General features: G+C 42.8%; 1 protein-coding gene across 1 annotated transcript; it reads left to right on the forward strand.

Annotated features, from left to right (window-relative positions):
* The first annotated feature begins 14,991 nt into the window (after positions 1 to 14,991).
* LOC115113242 (G protein-regulated inducer of neurite outgrowth 2-like) lies at positions 14,992 to 19,978 on the forward strand. The gene is made up of 2 exons (XM_029640683.2): positions 14,992 to 15,176; positions 17,096 to 19,978. Exon 2 carries the CDS (start codon positions 17,105 to 17,107, stop codon positions 18,665 to 18,667), a length of 1,563 nt encoding a protein of 520 aa, XP_029496543.2. The 5' UTR covers positions 14,992 to 15,176; positions 17,096 to 17,104; the 3' UTR covers positions 18,668 to 19,978.

Below are 19,978 nucleotides of genomic sequence, written 5' to 3' on the forward strand. Positions count from 1 at the left end.
CATGGCCTGTGACTCTTTTTTTATATATTTGTTTTTTATATGAATGACTGTGGGTGTGTTTCAGTTCTCTAAAAGACTTCCTGTCCTTGTCTCCTTTCCTTCGTCTGCACTGATCTGAAAACATAGGACAGGTGAAAAAACTGGAGGAGGGCTGCTGGTCTTTTTTCCCCCTACAATTCAATACTGGGTCTGCTGTCTACTTGTCATTTTCCGAACATGATGGCTGCTCTTCTCACTCTGCTAACGTACTCGAAACACTGATTAACATATTGTTTCACACAGACTCCCTTAAGCTCTTTCCCTGTGAGGAGAATGAGTTGTGGTAAAGCCTCCGTGGTTACAGGAGAGTTCATGTTTTAGTTGAGTTTTAAAGGCCCGTACTGTGCTTTACACCATACATACTGTGTAAAAAGCCCTTGTATGTCCCGCCTGTAGAAGGAGAGGGAAACAACAATGTAGCACATTAGAAAGGAAGACAACCATTCTAACCACTAGGTGGCAACATAGTTTTAGGGTACAGTAGATGCTTCTCCTTATTGAAATGAGTCTCGGTATGTGCACACTTACAGTACTCTCTCTCTCTCTCTGTGTGTGTGTGTGTGTGTGTGTGTGTGTGTGTGTGTGTGTGTGTGTGTGTGTGTGTGTGTGTGTGTGTGTGTGTGTGTGTGTGTGTGTGTGTGTTTTCGAGTGTGATCTATGTGTGTGAGTACATGCTTGTACGTGTATCATCGGGTAGCCACAGATTTTCACAGATTGCACAGTGGCCAACATATGGGTGATCTCCGCAGGAGAGTGGGATACTGGGCCACAGGCCCAGACAGTATTCTTGTGTGTGTGTGTGTGTGTGTGTGCATGCATGTGCGTGTGTCTCACACCAGGCAGAGCACAGCTGAGTCCTGAGTGTGTCATTAACACTGCTGCCAACCTGCCCCAAGTTCTGCACCCTGAGCTAATCAGATAACCACCTCTATAACCAACATGGTTGTATACCAGGTTGTCTTTATTGGAGTCGCACTGCACATCTCGCAACATTGGAATTAGAACCTGGAGCGTGACCGTCATGTCAGTGGCTTCCATTTCTGTTGCAGTATGTACCAAGTCATCTGTGTGGGATAAACATTTAGGACCACATACCACTAGAAATAGACATCTGTAAGAGCCATCCATGTTAGATCTGTGTATCACAGCATACCAAGTTATCTATGGAAGCGTACAGGTCGTGTGACATTTGAATGTCATTCGTATGTCACGGACTCTTACATCTTCTTTGTACTCTAGCAGAGCATTCCCCAGAGACTGTGAGCACTAGACAGACAGGAAGCACACATGAAAAACTACTACAGTTTACTATAGAATACTACAGTACTCTGTAGTAAACCGTAGTATACTGTAGAATACAACACTACACACTGTAGTATGGTGTGTAGTACTTTACTATAGAATGTTGTAGAATACTGTTGATTATTATAGTGAATACTACATTATTATTCACACAGAAACACTGTACTAAATACTAAAGTAATGTCTGCAATAAAACACAGTTCTATAAAACACTACACTTTTGTAACTATTATAAATAGTACAGTATTTAATTTGCATATACCCTGCCCATTCCCCTCCCCGAAATCCCAGTTTGCGAAACCTACATGCCATGTATAGACCAGATACAGCATTCCCCACAGCTTCTAAAAAACGAGCAGAAGCTTTGAACTACAGTGGGGAGAACAAGTATTTGATACACTGCCGATTTTGCAGGTTTCCCTACTTACAAAGCATGTAGAGGTCTGTCATTTTTATCATAGGTACACTTCAACTGTGAGAGACGGAATCTAAAACTAAAATCCAGAAAATCACATTGTATGATTTTTAAGTAATTAATTTGCATTTTATTGCATGACATAAGTATTTGATCACCTACCAGTAAGAATTCTGGCTCTCACATACCTGTTAGTTTTTCTTTAAGAAGCCCTCCTGTTCTCCACTCATTACCTGTATTAACTGCACCTGTTTGAACTCGTTACCTGTGTAAAAGACACCTGTCCACACACTCAAGTGAAAACATATTTTTAGACATTTTTGCAAATGTATTGAAAATTAAATACAGAAATATCTCATTTACATACTGTAAGTATTCACACCCTTAAGTCAATACATGTTAGAATCACCTTTTGGCAGTAATTACAGCTGTGAGTCTTTCTGGGTAAGTCTCTAAGTGCTTTCTACACCTGGATTGTGCAACATTTTCCCATTGTCATTTTCTAAATTCTTCAAGCTCTGTCAAATTGGTTGTTGATCACTGCTAGACAACCATTTTCAGGTATTTCCATAGATTTTCAAGTAGATTTTAGTCAAAACTGTAACTCGGCCATTCCCGAACATTCACTGTCTTCTTGGTAAGCAACTTCAGTGCAGATTTGTGTTTTAAGTTATTGACCTGCTGAAAGGTGTGTCTGGTGGAAAGCAGACTTAATCAGGTTTTCCTCTAGAATTTTGCCTCTGCTTAGCTCCATTCCGTAAATGTTTTATCCTGAAAAACTCCCCAGTCCTTAACGATTACAAGCATACCCATAACATGATACAGAAACCACTATACCTGAAAATAGGGAGAGTGGTACTCAGTAATGTTTTGCATTGGATTTGCCCCAAACATAACACTTTGTATTCAGGACAAAAAGTGAATTGTTTTGCCACATTTTATGCAGTATTACTTTAGTGCCATGCTGCAAACAAGATACACATTTTGTTATACAGTGGGGCAAAAAAGTATTTAGTCAGCCACCAATTGTGCAAGTTCTCCCACTTAAAAAGACGAGAGGTCTGTAATTTATCATAGGTACACTTCAACTATGACAGACAAAATGGAAAAAAAAAATCCTGAATCACATTGTAGGATTTTTAATGAATTTAATTTGCAAATTATGGTGGAAAATAAGTATTTGGTCAATAACAAAAGTTTATCTCAATACTTTGTTATATACCCTTTGTTGGCAATGACAGAGGTCAAACGTTTTCTGTAAGTCTTTACAAGGTTTTCACACACTGTTGCTGGTATTTTGGCCCATTCCTCCATGCAGATCTCCTCTAGAGCAGTGATGTTTTGGGACTGTTGCTGGGCAACACGGACTTTCAACTCCTTCCAAAGATTTTCTATGGGGTTGATATCTGGAGACTGGCTAGGCCACTCCAGGACCTTGAAATGCTTCTTACGAAGGCACTCCTTCGTTGCCCGGGCGGTGTGTTTAGGATCATTGTCATGCTGAAAGACCCAGCCACGTTTCATCTTCAATGCCCTTGCTGATGGAAGGAGGTTTTCACTCAAAATCTCACGATACATGGCCCCATTCATTCTTTCCTTTACACGGATCAGTCGTCCTGGTCCCTTGGCAGAAAAACATCCCCAAAGCATGATGTTTCCACCCCCATGTTTCACAGTAGGTATGGTGTTCTTTGGATGCAACTCAGCATTCTTTGTCCTCCAAACACGACGAGTTGAGTTTTTACCAAAAAGTTATATTTTGGTTTCATCTGACCATAAACTTCAGACGGGCCTGGACATATACTGGCTTAAGCAGGAGGACACGTCTGGCACTGCAGGATTTGAGTCCCTGGCGGCGTAGTGTGTTACTGATGGTAGGCTTTGTTACTTTGGTCCCAGCTCTCTGCAGGTCATTCACTAGGTCCCCCCGTGTGGTTCTGGAATTTTTGCTCACCGTTCTTGTGATCATTTTGACCCCACGGGGTGAGATCTTGCGTGGAGCCCCAGATCGAGGTAGATTATCAGTGGTCTTGTATGTCTTCCACTTCCTAATAATTGCTCCCACAGTTGATTTCTTCAAACCAAGCTGCTTACCTATTGCAGATTCAGTCTTCTCAGCCTGGTGCAGGTCTACAATTTTGTTTCTGGTGTCCTTTGACAGCTCTTTGGTCTTGACCATAGTGGAGTTTGGAATGTGACGGTTTCAGGTTGTGGACAGGTGTCTTTTATACTGATAACAAGTTCAAACAGGTGCCATTAATACAGGTAACGAGTGGAGGACAGAGGAGTCTCTTAAAGAAGAAGTTACTGGTCTGTGAGAGTCAGAAATCTTGCTTGTTTGTAGGTGACCAAATACTTATTTTCCACCATAATTTGCAAATAAATTCATTAAAAATCCTACAATGTGGTTTTCTGGATTTTTTTTCCATTTTGTCTGTCATAGTTGAAGTGTACCTATGATGAAAATTACAGGCCTCATCTTTTTAAGTGGGAGAACTTGCACAATTGGTGGCTGACTAAATACTTTTTTGCCCCACTGTATTTCTATTCTGTACAGGCTTCCTTCTTTTCACTCTGTCAATTAGGTTAGTATCTCACGATACGTGGCCCGTTCCTGTAGGTTCATGCTCTACAACATCCGCAGAGTACGACCCTGCCTCACACAGGAAGCGGCGCAGGTCCTAATCCAGGCACTTGTCATCTCCCGTCTGGATTACTGCAACTCGCTGTTGGCTGGGCTCCCTGCCTGTGCCATTAAACCCCTACAACTCATCCAGAACGCCGCAGCCCGTCTGGTGTTCAACCTTCCCAAGTTCTCTCACGTCACCCCGCTCCTCCGCTCTCTCCACTGGCTTCCAGTTGAAGCTCGCATCCGCTACAAGACCATGGTGCTTGCCTACGGAGCTGTGAGGGGAACGGCACCTCAGTACCTCCAGGCTCTGATCAGGCCCTACACCCAAACAAGGGCACTGCGTTCATCCACCTCTGGCCTGCTCGCCTCCCTACCACTGAGGAAGTACAGTTCCTGCGCAGCCCAGTCAAAACTGTTCGCTGCTCTGGCCCCCCAATGGTGGAACAAACTCCCTCACGACGCCAGGACAGCGGAGTCAATCACCACCTTCCGGAGACACCTGAAACCCCACCTCTTTCAGGAATACCTAGGATAGGATAAAGTAATCCTTATCACCCCCCTTACTAGATTTAGATGCACTATTGTAAAGTGGCTGTTCCACTGGATGTCTTAAGGTGAACGCACCAATTTGTAAGTCGCTCTGGATAAGAGCGTCTGCTAAATGACTTAAATGTAAATGTATTGTATTTGGGGCGGCAGGGAGCCTAGTGGTTAGAGCATTGGGGCAGTAACTGAAAGGTTGTGAGACCAAATCCCTGAGCTGACAAGGGACAAATCTGTTGTTCTGCCCCAGAACAAACAAGGCAGTTAACCCACTGTTCCTAGGCTGTCATTGTAAATAAGAATTTGTTCTTAACTGACTTGCCTAGTTAAATTTAAATGATTGTGGAGTAACTACAATGTTGTTGATCCATCCTCAATTTTCTCCTATCACAGCCATTAAACTCTGTAACTGTTTTAAAGTCACCATTGAGTGGTTTTCTTTCTCTCCGGCAACTGAGTTAGGAAGGACACCTGTATCTTTCTAGTTACTAGGTGTATTACTACACCATCCAAAGTGTAGTTAATAACTTCAACATGCTCAAAAGGATGTTCAATGTCTGCTTTGACATTTCTCACCCATCTACCAATAAATGCCCTTTGCGAGGCATTGGAAAACCTCCTTGGTCTTTTTGGTTGAATCTGTGTTTGAAATTCACTGGTCGACAAAGGGACCTTACAGATAATTGTATGTGTAGGGTACAGAGACAAGAGAGTCATTAAAAACACTATTATTGCACACAGAATGAGTCCATTCAAATTATTATATGACTTTTTAAGCAAAGTCTTACTGCTGAACTTATTTAGGCTTGCCATTTCAAATAGGTTGACTACTTACTGACTCAAGACATTTCAGCTTTTCATTTTGAACTAATTTGTAAAAATGTCATTTCACTTTGACATTATGCGGTATTGTGTGTAGGCCAGTGACAAAAAATCAAAGTTTAATTCATTTTAAATTCAGGCTGTAACACAATGTGGAAAAAGTCAAGCTATGTGAATACTTTCTGAAGGCACTGTATAACAGACAGACAGTATACAGATGTGGGATCTTAATTTGATTACTCTGCTGTCGCTGAGAATGTTCCCTCCGCCACAGGATTTACATAAATTCACTAAAAACCTGCACTAACACATGGTTATATTAACAGTACTCATGTAGCCTAATTTTGGACAGCTAATTGCCTAACCACGATCAAGCTACATTACATCTGCGGAAAAGAGTGAATGGACTAAATGTTCAAATCCTGTTGCTGCAGGATTATTTTGCTGCGATAATACTTGTCAAATTACGATCCTACACCTGTACATGGCGGACAAAGATGATAACCCAGCATTTTTATATACCACAGGAGGTGAGGGATCACATACAAGCATCTTTTGTTTGACCTTCTGTAGATTTCTGCTTGCTAAGCCCCCTATAATAGCCACCATCCGGCCTCTCAGCATTCCTGTGGGAAGCAGGTCTTGCAGATCTTGATGCATAGATAGGAATCCCTTAGTTCCACTCTCCTCTGACATGACTGGGAGGGCAATAACTAGTTTCCAAGGTGACACAGGTCTCAAGTGATAGGGTTTGTCCTTGGTCTCTGTTAAGTGGGTCTCATGTTTACACAATACACCCCACATTGCTTTTGTACAGAGTAGAGGGTTTGAGGATTTTGTTGGGTAAGGGATAAGACAGGAAATCATACTGCGAATAACACCCCCTGTTGACTCAAAGAGTTGTTTTATCTGTAGGTTTGATCAGGATGTGAACAGCCTTGCGGGCCACAAACGTATTTTCTTTCCAAGTACTTCAGTCTTCAAGGTGCATTTCCCATTAACCTTATCTGTCAAGTTGCCCACATCAATCCAGTCATAGTACCTTAGAATAGAAAATGTCCATGTTAACATTTTCCAAATGTTAACTGATGCTGCTGAGAGACAGTGCAATGACCTGAAGAGAGCTTTCTGTGCACATCACTGGGCATCACTCAACCTCATAAATAAAAAAAATACTGTAAATTAAATCAAATGTTATTTGTCACATGCGCCAAATACAACAGGTTAGATCTTACCTTGAAATGATTACTTACAAGCCCTTAATCCATTCACAACAAAATGTGAAATAAGTCAAGAGGTATGAATACTTTCTAAAGTCACTGTAGCTCCATCGCCTTAATCTTCATTTCAATTGGTGGTGGTTGACCCTCGCCCTTTGACCTCTGTGGATTACAGGCTATGGCATCTGATAGCTAACGATCCCAAAGCTTTAACTTCTACTGTCAATGTGAAGGGTGTGGATAAAGTGTGACTAAGCAACCCAATAACAACACATCCAGTATATATGGTTGATGAGGAGTCACACTTTGTAGATTCTGCAAATTGTGTCTTACATTATAATATTTTGTTCCAGTTTTGATATGAGTTCCTTTATTTCAGCTCATAATGTTCTCCTGGGTTTCAAAATGAAACAGTGCTTTGCATAATTCATAGAAAGCCATCAGATGATAATTATGCATACTAGGCAGATTCTTCTATCAGGGACTGTGAACTATGAAGCCAGAATAGGAGAAACAAATTGGCTTGGGATGCATTCTAGGTCAAGGTGTGAGCCTGAGTGTGAAACTGAATATGCAGATGTAGAGTAGGTGTGTCTCAGATTTGTGTGAGTAGGCATGTTTGCAGGGCCAGAAAAAAAGGAACTGAGCTCTAAAAAGCACCTGCGAATGAACAATAGTGCACTTTGGAACTGCCGATACGCGTTACCCCGAATCCACAGTTTTCACAGGAACAGGTGTGAGCTCCACAGCCATAGAGGTGTGTTGTGGCTAACGCTGAGGTAGCTAAAGCAACAGAACAAAGAAACAAGAGGAGCACTGGAACAACACAGACCTGACCCTTTATGAAGGTAAAACGAGACATTAAATTGGACAGGACAAGTTATAATGCCTTCCAATCCTTCCAATTACCACATGCATGCATGGCTTTGTATTATAAATTCATTCAGTCGGTGACAGGTGGTTATATAAGATTGTTACGGGTTTGTATGCGGATAAGGGTTTCAAAGAGTGTCCAATAGGTCAAATGTTTTGCTGTGTTGTACCATATGGTCCTGTGCCTTTATGCACACGTATGAATGTCCTATATGTACACAGCACAGGGGCTCAAATGCAGCGCATGCGGCACTTTCATTTTGTTTGCTGTCGTGGACATAAACATGGACATTAGTGTTTTGTCTTGTGGGTTTCCCGGGAGACAGGAATTAGATCAACCGTTTATCTACAATATGACAACATCCAACTCCCATGATGCTCTGTGGCACAACCCCAATACACCACATCTCCTCCCCACCTACTTTAATTGTCCCCACTATGAACAACAGTCCTGAGAAGGTGACTTTAAACACCTAGGTGACGACTGCTGGGTCAAGGTGTCACCTAGTAACAGTTCTGGACCACTCATGACTTGTGGTTCTGTCGGTGTTGCTTTTCTCAACAGTAACTGATCTGTGTGGCTTTTCCAGATGACATCCTCTGCAGTCTGGACAGTGTAGGACACAGGACCAGTCTGCACAATGATTGTAGCAGGAACCCACTTTGGTCCGTTGAGGTAGTTCCTAGCTAAGACAGTTTCTCCAGGATTGAAAGCTCTGTCCTTTGCTCTCAGTTCACAACGTTTGACTTGACTCTAATGTGGACATAGGACTGTCTCCTTTGAATTCGGATGTTTGAATAGGTCGAACTTGTGCGCAGCTCTCTCTTCATGAGTAGCGATGCAGGCAAAGCCCTTGTGATTGCACGAGGCATGTTCCTGTAGGATGGCAGGAAACTGTTCTAGCGTTGGTGCAGTGTCCCTTGACCCTGAGATGTTTCATGGTCTGTACGAACCTCTCCGCCAGCCAGTTGGTTGATGGATGATAGGGTGTGGACCTGATGAGTTGTACGCCATTCACCTGAAGGAACTTAGCCATTTCTTGAAACACTTGCTGTGGTCCGTTGTCGCCAATGAGTTGGAGTGGAAATCTGAACCGACTAAACACTTCTCCAATATTCTCAATGGACTTCTCTGCAGTAGTAGACCTCATGATGGCAACCTCTGGCCAATTGCTATCAGCCGGTTCAGATCGGTTCAGATGGCCACTCCAACTCATTGTCGACAATGAACCACAGCTAGTGTTTCAAGAAATGGCTAAGTTCCTACAGGTGAATGGCGTGCAACTCATCAGGTCCACAGTTTGGTGAAAGCATGGTTTTCCTATGGTTATTTTGCATACACCCTTCCCACAACTTTCTGGGAACGGTGCAGGTTAATTGTTTGGCTTTGGAACATTCTCAGCACATTTGAGGAACTTGACAAAAAAAAACATTATTTTCTTAGTATTTCATTACTTTAACAGAACGTTTCCTAAAACATGGTTACATTTCATTTCAATTTTGATAGTGTACTAGGAACATTCTCAGACTGTTTCAGCGAACGTTATGAAACAATGTTCTTCTGTGGGAATTTAAGTACTTCAGCATAACGTTTCCTACAGGTGTCCTCATGGTTCTATTTCAAGTCATGTTCTCAAATTGTTCTTAGAATGTTAAGAAAACTTTCCAGAAAAAACACTTGAAATATTTAGTAATGTTCAGAGAACATTCAGTTCTCAGCATCACCAAAACTCTCTCTATCCTCTATCTTGTTAAACCTCTTTGTGCTAGGGGGCGGTATTTTGACATCCGGATGAAAAGCGTGCCCAAAGTAAACTGCCTGCTACCCAGGCCCAGAAGCTAGGATATGCACATAATTGGTAGATTTGGATAGAAAACACTCTAAAATAATGTCTGTGAATATAACAGAACTGAAACCCCGATGACAAACCACCCCCCCAAAATAATGCAGCATTACACTGATTTCAATGGCTGGCATATTTATTACAGAGCGAAATCCTCCCTGATTGCAGTTCCTAGGGCTTCCACTAGATGTCAACAGTCTTTAGAAACAGTTTCAGGCTGGTTTTTGGAAACATGAGGGAGAAGTTGTAGTTTTTCTAAGTGGCTCCCATTTTGGCTGTAGTGTTTCCAAGCGTGTGGAGGAAAGCGCGTTCTTTGTTATTTATCTCTGGTAAAGACAATAACAATATGGGACATCTCGAGTGGCGCAGCAGTCTAAGGCAGTGCAAACTGCGTTGCTACGGATGTTGATTTGATACCCGTGCCAGCCGAAACCGGGAGACCCGTGAGGCGACGCATGGGTTTGGCCGGCCGGGATGTCCTTGTTCCATCGCGCTGTAGCGACCCCTGTGGCGGGCCAGGTGCATGCCCGCTGACATGGTCACTAGGTGTACCGAGTCCGACACCAATTCCGGTCCGATTCAATCAGTTCAGGCCCCTCGAAAGAGGGCCGCTTCTGGGCCGACTCCTCATTACTAGCTGGGTATATTCCTCCCTTTTTAATCACGTTGTTTTCCTGCTTTTCATCCATCTCGAATCCTTTTCTTCCATGCCTGACGATGCTAACACGCTCTCTTAGCTAGCTAGACTCTGCATTTGCCTCTACTAGTAATACGCTGTGCTAACATTAACTTAGACTGTACCACGGGATATAACATTTTTAAACTTGTAAAAACCGACTTCTTCCAGACAAAATAGTTCCTGTAGGTTCAGACTTACTCATCGCCAATCTTTTGTTATGTCTTGTGGGTTTCATAACCACGTCTTTATAACGATTAAATGATGAGACAGGAATTAGTTCAACCATTTATCTAGAACGTGATCATCTACCAACATCCAACTCCCATGATGCTCTGATGGGACAACCCCAATACACCACATCTCCTCCCCACCTACTCAAATTGTCCACATTATGAACAACAATTATATACAACCTTACAAGTCCAAGCGTCTTGGTGCCCGCCTATCTATCGTAGGGTAACGGCGGCCAACCTGCAACAATGTCTCTAGACTGTAGCGTTGACTCTGGTGTAGGCATGTGAGTAGCCTATGTCACAGTCTCATCATTTACTTGTGTGGGTGCGGCTGAGTCAGTGTCCTGAGAAGGTGACTGTGAGCCCTTAGGTGACAACTGCTGGGTCAGGCCTGCAGATGAATCTGTCCCCCAAGGGGAAAACAGTTTGACTGAATATACAAAATGTAACATGAAACTTGACCCAGGAGAATGACTTATTGTGATGGATAATGTCAGAGATTCAAGGCACAGATATGTGATGGTGCTAGTATCACACTAGTAGTTTTCTCTTTTCAAGAGAAATGGTTTAGCCTATAGTTGACGCTTAAATTGTGCTATGAAGTTTCTAGTCTTACCATGTTAACTGTCTGGTAGTTTCTCAAACCATAGATGTTTTACTGCTACTGCACCTCCTATGTGTTTGCTTCAGCCCAATGGAACTCTGAGGAGATGGTGTATCTTTATCTATGACGGTCTTTGTTGGGGCATACTCAAATACAGCATTGACAGGATATCAATGCCTGCTCCAAAGTTTATTTATACATTGCCATCCCAGCTAGCACGTTTGGTTCCTTGGACGTTGAGGGAACGTTTGTTTTTGGTTTCACATTGGTTGTTGGAATGAAGCCATACGTTTCCTGACCGGTAAAACTGAAAATTTTTAAAACATTCTCAGAACAGAAATTAACATTTTGCTTGTTCTGGGAACATTTATTTTTAGGTTGCAGAGAGGTTCTGAGAATGTTTTATTCTGGTTCCTCTAAAATTTTCCTGGTAGGTTTTATTAATGCTCTGAGAATGTAAATGATATGTTATTTTGAGGTTTTTGTATAATTTCTTTAAATATTTCACGGAATGTTAAAATAAGACTTTTAATAACGCTGCTAGCTTATTTTGGATTAACTTTTTTGAACTCCAAGCACAGATAGGACACTTGGAAATGAATTTCCATAGGCATGAATCATGCAAACACATGTATTTCTTTATTGTGAGATGGCATTAGTGAAATTCAAACCTATAATGATCTATTCTCCATCCATGGAATTAGTCCACTGCGCCACCAGAATGGAGCTAGCATGCAATATATTTTTTTTACACATATAAAGCAGTTAATTTTAATCTATTCAAACAGACCCCATTTCAAAGGGAAAATGCACTCATTAATAAGATCAATTGTGACCAATTAATGGGCACGGCGAAAACACTTCAACACACTTAACAAGAGAGAGTTTAGCTGATGCTGAGAATGGAATTAATGTTTTTAAATAACATTCTGTGAATGTACTCTGAACATTACTTCAGTTTTCTTGTGATTTTTATGGAATGTTTTCTTAACGTTCTGAGAAAGGAATGTATGTTTTTAAATAACATTCATAGAACTTTCTCTGAATGTTACAAATGTTTTCTTCTGTTTTTTTTAATGGAATGTTTTCTTAAAGGGATAGTTCACCCAAATTACAAAATGACATATTGGTTTCCTTACCCTGAAAGTAGTCTATGGACAAGGTATGACAGCAATCAATGCTTTGGTTTAGTTTGCATGGCACTATTTCCACATGCTAATGTTTTAGCATTTGTGGACAAATCCCATTCAAGTAATGGAACCGATATTAGCATTTTTCACGCAATTCTCAAAACATCTATAAGTGACTTTGTTGAGCTTCACAATCAATTTTTGATACTTTTGGATGATTTGGACATGAAGCACGAAAAATGCTTATATCGGTCCCATTACTTGAAATGGATTTATGCCACAAAATGTTAAAACATGAACATGTGGAAACAGTGCCAGGGAAACTAAACCAAAGCATGGATTGCTGTCATACCTTGTCCATAGACTACTTACAGAGTAAGGAAACCAAAATGTATTTTTGTAATATCAAGAAAATAATGTTTTTGCTGTCAAGTTCCTTAAATGTGCTGAGACTGTATCAAAGCCAGGCAACTATCCTTCACCATTCCTAGAATGTTGTGGGAAGGTTGTATGCAAAATAACACATGGTTCTGAGAACGTTATGTTCTAGCTGTAACTGCTGATAAAAGGTGTTTTTGTAATGCTTATTCAAATGATCATGGATCGTTTGGACAAAGAATTGGAGAGTTGTTTGTGTGTGCAGGGAGTAGTAGGGGATCTATTCAGTGAGCCGGGTGTATCAGCCATGTTATATCTGAATTATATCTGAATGCATGCAGCTAAGGCTTTCCTGTCTCTGAAAGATGCCGGGAAAGATATCACGGCCATGCTAGGGCATTGCTGTTGCTGAGATACTATCAGGGTTGTATGATTGAGGATCTCATTTAATTTCAGTCTGCAACAATATGGTTTGCCAGCTGGAGAAACTCACTGATGAATGAAATGTGTCTCAATCTGTCTCCTTACCCTTCCTTATGCCTGATACTATTTAGGTCCTAAAACTGTTACTGTAATTGGTACAGGAGCCCTCTCTGACATTGTTCTTAGCTGTGAAGGCTGTTGGCCAGTAGGATCTTCCACAATCCTCCATCCCTCGCTGACTCTCTCTTTGAAATCTAACCTTTAATCCCCACACGTCTATCCCTGGTACTGCCCTTCTCCAGATGTTCAGTCTGCCGTAATGAGACTTTTGCTCCTAATACTAACTCAACCTCACTCCCCTCCTCCCAGAACTTCTACTACAACAATCCCAACCCCTGTACTTGAAATACCGATGCACAAGTGTAGCCCATCCAATCACACACAACCCCTCACCTCGGTTAACAATGCAAAAAAAACAATATTTTCATCATAGCAGCATGCACTAAGCACCGCTAATTACCCAGATCAAAGGTTACTTGTGCTCCTTCTGCCAGATACATATCATTCTTCCATTTGAGCTTCTACAGATGTACAATTACAATAACCCAAACAAGAAATGTGATATGTCTGACAGGCTTTGTTATGACTGCCTTTTGTTTGATCACACATTTTCTGTCTTACACTCAAACCCCCTGTCTGTTTTTATTTTCCACCTGTTACTGCGGTGAGGAGTGGTCCTTTACTGTAGGTCTCATTCATTGTTCATTGTTCATTGTTCCCCCTAATGGTTAAGGTTTGATTTGGGAAGGGTATGCTGATCCTAGATCTGTGCTTAAGGGCAACTTCTACACATAGCCGTATGAACTACAATAAAAACTGTTTTATACTCTCATTACCTTCCATTTTAATGTGACTTTTCAAGCTAATTACATTCCTGCTTTTTAATTAATTGTCATGCAAAACACGGACATACCATGGCATGTGACATCCATGCACAAAAAATTGACATAAAATCACATTGTTCTCTTGTTACTTGACAACCATGAGCACTGTAGTTTCCTGGCTGACATGTTTTGCTGTCTGTCGCCTCACAGCAACATAGAAAATGAACATTCATCAGAGTCCCATTGAGTATTGCAGTTTCCATAGCAACAGGGACAGAGTGATGGAGAGTGGGCGAGATTGATGGGGAGTGTGTAAAGGAGTAGGTGAGGTAGGAGTCAAAACAATGTGTGTGTGTGTGGGTGTGTGCATATATGTGTGTGTGTGTGTGTGAGAGAGACAGAGAGAGTAGGATGAGTGGGAGGGAGAGAGAAAGAGAGAGAGAGAGAGAGAGAGAAGAGGATGCGAGAGAGACAGAGGCTGACTGTCTGTGTGAGGGGCGGCTGTTTTTTCGCCGTGAAACCTTCTATTCGATAACACCCATTCATGCATTTTTTCTGTCTCATTTTTTTCTCCCAGGTGGACGGAGTGACAATGACGCTGTCTGCCTGACTATCTGTGCATCTCCTCATTATCATTCTCCCTCCCCCTCTCCATCTAATCCTCTAGTCCTATCTACCATCCCCCTGTACACCACACACAAAGCCAAACAACCACCACCACCCATCTCTAACAACGTCACACACACACACACACACATATAGACACACACACATTCGCACACACACTACCCCTGTCTCCTGGAAAGGGATTTAAAGATTCGCAGCCTCTCATTTGTAATCAGATGAAAGAGAGGATTATCTCAAGGTTTCCTCCATCTTGTTCACAGCCAGGATAGAGGGAGGGAGAAGGAAGAGGAGGAGACTAGTGGAAGGGAGGGCGCTGTGGATGGTGCGTGGCGAGAGAGGGGGAGTCACCTGTGGATGTGAGGGAAGGAGAAGCGCTTTCCTTTTCCTTTCCAACATCCTGGACTAACAGGGGTTCTCCGGGGATCCTGGGGGATAACTGGACTCTGACACTGAGTGATTGAGAAAGAGAGGGAGAGGAGGAGGAGAGAAAAGGAACATAAGGCACGGATCTCATATTCTTCCTGAAAGGTAAGCAGGGGTTACAACAGACTTTTCAGGATGAAATGGTTAAATCTCTGTGTGTGGGTGTGTGTGCATGCGTGGCTTGCATGTGTGTGCGTGTGTATGTACTGCATGCATGTGTGTGTAGGGTGGGGGGGGATTGATTTAGGCCCCTGAGTGAGTCAATACATGCAGTCAGTCACAAGCTGTCCCTAGTCTCATACAAAGTTCAGATAGTTGAGGCATTGTTATTATTTAGATGTGTGTGTATAGCATAGCAGAAAGAATATCCATTTGTTGCGTTGTGTGAGGAGGTATATTCTGAAATATTATTGTAAAAAGAAGCATTACTGTAAAAATAAAAAAGGCCACTAATTCATTCAATTGACTTCTCACATCTCTATTTTCAGACTACCACAGATCAGGTGTTTTGTTCTAGTGTCAGCGGGCAAAGTGTTAGCACGCCATTATTTTCACTGACCGGACGCATGTTCCTACACTTTATGGCATATCATCTGCCTGATCCGTCTATTGTCAGAAGTGACCTTTGGTTCAAACCAGCTTAGATGTAGCCAATTTATAGGAGAGGGACAACTCCGTGCTTCGGATCAGCAGCAGCTTGTTAGCTGTGAGGAACATGTGGCTAGTCAGTCAATATTAAAGAAAGGCATGCTAACACTTTGCCCACGGACACCAGGCCATACAGTGATTTCATTGCACAACATTAAATGACTTGAGCGTTTGCTGTTGCCTGTCAACATTGTAAACATTGAATTGAATGGGTTTGTCTTGTCTGTAGACAATACGATTTACATATGTCGTAATTCACTGCGAAAACATTCAGCTTGTGAGCTGTCAACACAGATTCCTTCAATAAATACACTGAATAATGCACAGAGACTAACATGAGACTAACACTATCATGCATGTTATCCCAAAAAGACTGTAACAGATATTCATTATAATATTCATATTCAGCCTGTAGAGCCCCTCACAGAGACCCTACATGTAAATAACGAGGAGGTGTACCATGGGAAAGGGGTGGGATGGAGAGCCACCATGGGACATTTGGCTCCAAGGGTAGAGCAGACTCATTGGTGATGCTTTTTAAACTGCCCCTAGAGGCCTCATATGTAAAGTAGAATAACAAGAGATCAATGGACAATTAAATGGATATTTTTCAAAAGCCCATAGAAGGTACATGACCATTTCTGTATTGTGTGTATATAATTGAAGGTTATTTGACTTAAAAGTTAAAGGTTTTGTGATTGAGGTTCAGCACTCTAGCCGACATCGTATCATCACGCCATGTCACAAGATAACACATCTACTACCAAAGCTTTAGAGAGCCTACATTGAAGACACCCCCTAATGCTCTCAAAGAAGACATAGACAATCCTGTGTTTCTCTTGTAATCTTATGGATCAGTGAGGGGCTGATCCAGACCTAATCTGAACGGCCTAATCTCTGCCACTGTGAGTGAGAGATACCTGACCAGTTTGCTCATGGCATGCCCCCTTCTGTAGTGGACAAAACCAATGACCCTCTGGTTTAGGCTGGCACCACAATCTGTGTACAAGAGATAATCAAGGCCTTAACATTTAAGCTGCAGAGACCAAATGGTCGTGTCTGTGTCTCTCTTGTAAATCAACAAAACAACTACACTAACACTGTGAAAACACTCGGGACTAGACTCAACTTCAATTATAAAAATGAAGAAGAAAAAAACACTGTGAAATTCTAGCTGTCAAGTCTGGCATTACACTAGACAACTCCCAGCAGGATGATGACTCATCTCATAATGAAGCAATTAGCATGGTACCAGATGACTGGTTTCATCAGGGCGTCCTCATGCATAAACTGTGTCAGCTTTCCTTATCATACAATAAGAGCTTATATCCCTGAGCCATATTGTTGATGCTCTGTTAATTTCCATTGTGTTCCAGGGCTTTCCCATGGCAGAGAGTGGGCATCCTGTGTCTGAGTTATACCCACCAGAGGGCAGTGTTTCCCTTGACTCTGCCCTCTTTACCGACCCCTTTTTACCCCTCTCCCAGAGCTCCACAGATGGGCTGACAGGTCCCCTGAGGCAGGAGGAACTCAGGAGGAGCTCCAGTGAGCATACAGCTCCATGCTCTAACAGAGACAGAAAGAATGACAGCCAGGGGCCTACTCAGGCTGTCCAGCACACCATCCAACAACATGTGGACCCCAGGACTACTGTTCGCCCTCACAGTATGGCTGAGTCATCATACACAGCCCATCACCATGAAGAGGTCATCACCAGCCATGGTCACCAAGCCAGCGGGGACGTGTTATCAGCCTTCGGAGAGAGCCAGGAGCCTTACCCCTCGTCATCATCCCAGAAAGACCTGAGAGGACTGGATCTGTCCAGGCTGCCTGTCCAGAGGAGTCACTCACATACCCTCCACATGCTCAGGGAGGTCTCTGCCCCCCCACCCCGCAGTGAGACCAGCTGCCCCTTGTATCCAGGGAGAGACTACCTTTTCCAGGATGCCTCTCCGCAGGCCTTCTCCAGGTTTGCCTGCAAGCAGCCCATGCAGGTCCAGAACTGCAACACTGTCAACACCACCGGCAGAGGGGCAAATGGTAGAGGAGGCAGCCCCACACAGCAGCCTCAGGCCGGGAGTGTCAGGGTCGGTGCCCCTGGCCCCTCTAACACAGCCACTGAGGTCGGCGATGAGACCCAACAACAACATTCATGTGAGGAGGCCATCTGCTACTGCGCTTTTGTCCATCACCACGGGGCGTTGGAGGACACGTTTGCGGCGTACTGCCACCCCCAGCCCATCCTCGCCACTGCCCAGTTGATGCCACGCTTTCCAGGCACCGAAGCTAAGTTCAGGGACCAGAGGGCGCTGCCACCTCACCCGGTGCCTACCCTCATCTCCCTCCCTTGTCTCATGTCCTCTGGCAGTGAGACAGGACTGGATGCCAAGCGCCTGCTGCAATGCTGCAACCTCAATTGCCATCTCAACTGCTCCTGGGCCAACACTGTGCCCCCTAGTGGAGCCCTGCAGCAGCAGGAGAATAGTTGTCCTAGCAGCAACAATAGAGCCACCAGGGACACAGGGACTATGACATCCCACAGGGAGCTCAGGGACGTGGGGGTGCAGACTGGGAAGATCCATGAGGCATGCCTGGCCCATGTGTTCCCCCAGGTCTGCCTGGTGGAGAAGAACAGGAACGAGAGTGGGAATGAGACGGATACATCCCAGAAGTCCCCAGTGAAGGAGGTGAAGTGGGATGCGGAAGGGATGACGTGGGAGGTGTACGGGGCGTCTGTGGACCCTGAGGAGCTTGGTCTGGCCATCCAAAAGCACCTGGAGCTGCAGATCAAGGAGACGGCTGGCCGCGCTGCTAACCTTTCCTGCCAGGATACGGCCACGTCCAGGAAGAGCAGTAGTGGCGCCGGCGACAGGAAGAAGAGGGGCGGGGTGATGGGCTCAATCAGGACCCCAGCCTGCTGCGCAAGCTCCAGCACGGCTGTGGACTGATGGGGAGAGACCTGAACACTGTGATTAGTGGTCAAGTTGGCAGCAGCTTTATTATGCATCAAATGTGACCCCAAAACACCAGAGACAGTGTGACCAGCCTCACATAGTGAATAAGATCATCTGTGTGTCAGTCAGAATATTGGCATGTGTACAAGAACCTACCATCATATTGATAAAAGAGGTGAATGGACAGAGAGTGAAAGGTTGTATTTGGATGGAATTCATTCGTAATTGTACCTTCATCATCAGCATAGATGCCCAGTGATAGAACAGAGCGCTGCCACAACAGTCAAACAAAGGGATACAATTATTTCTTTATCATTTAGAGTTGATTTATTTACTAGGGGGGAATAACTAGGGGTTTCTGTAAACAGACAAGCTAAAAGTTATTAACAACACAACAGAAAGCATCAATACACCATAGACTTCTAATCACTATGGCTGGAAATATGTGTCTATCTTTCTCATTTCTAATGCTAGGATTTAATCCAATTCTGTGTGAATGTTTGAAGCATACAGTAGTTTTCGTTTTTTGCATTTCTTTTCACATTATTTCTACTGCCCCATATTCACATTGAAAATATAGAGAAGTTATCACAATCCTGATTTAGCAGTACTTCATTCTACTGGCATATAAAACAAGTCCTTAACTAACCTCAAATTCTGTGATCTCAGAAGATTCATCCAACACTGTGATGCAGCGGAGAATACCGTGACATAGAGAAAGGGTCAACAGACTGGAAAACGTTGATCAAGAAAGCTGAAAAATCTCATCAGATATCATTCAATATATTAATGCACATAACTAAAGGCCAAATAGCCTATTTGTGAATAATACTTTCTTTCAATTTTTCAACATTGTCATATGAACATTTATTGCATTTGACCCTGTACTTTAATATGTCTCAAAAACATTATGGGTAACAGATCTAATGTGTTATATGTTCTGCATGATGATTGTCTCAAAACCACAGCCAATGTTTTAGTCATGTACTGTATCTAACCAGAGGGTTAAAGGTTAACTATCACCACTGTAACAGTATCTTATCAATTTACTGTGCCATAAAAATGTACTGCATTGGTAGGCCTATTGTAAAATGGATGAGTTACAACTAGCCGGTCAGTTTCATAAACCTTTCAAGTATGTCACTTCCATATTGCGTTTGAAAGAGATTTTGCTCAATCAATTATAACCAGATTTAAAGTAGCTTTTACTGTTTCTACAATGCAGGAATAACTGTTTTATCATTAAATCAGTAATATAATGTTTAAGAAAGTTATTGTTGTGTATTAAATCATTACCAAGCTTGG

Source organism: Oncorhynchus nerka, linkage group LG28 (assembly GCF_034236695.1).
Source record: "Oncorhynchus nerka isolate Pitt River linkage group LG28, Oner_Uvic_2.0, whole genome shotgun sequence".
NCBI lineage: Eukaryota > Metazoa > Chordata > Actinopteri > Salmoniformes > Salmonidae > Oncorhynchus > Oncorhynchus nerka.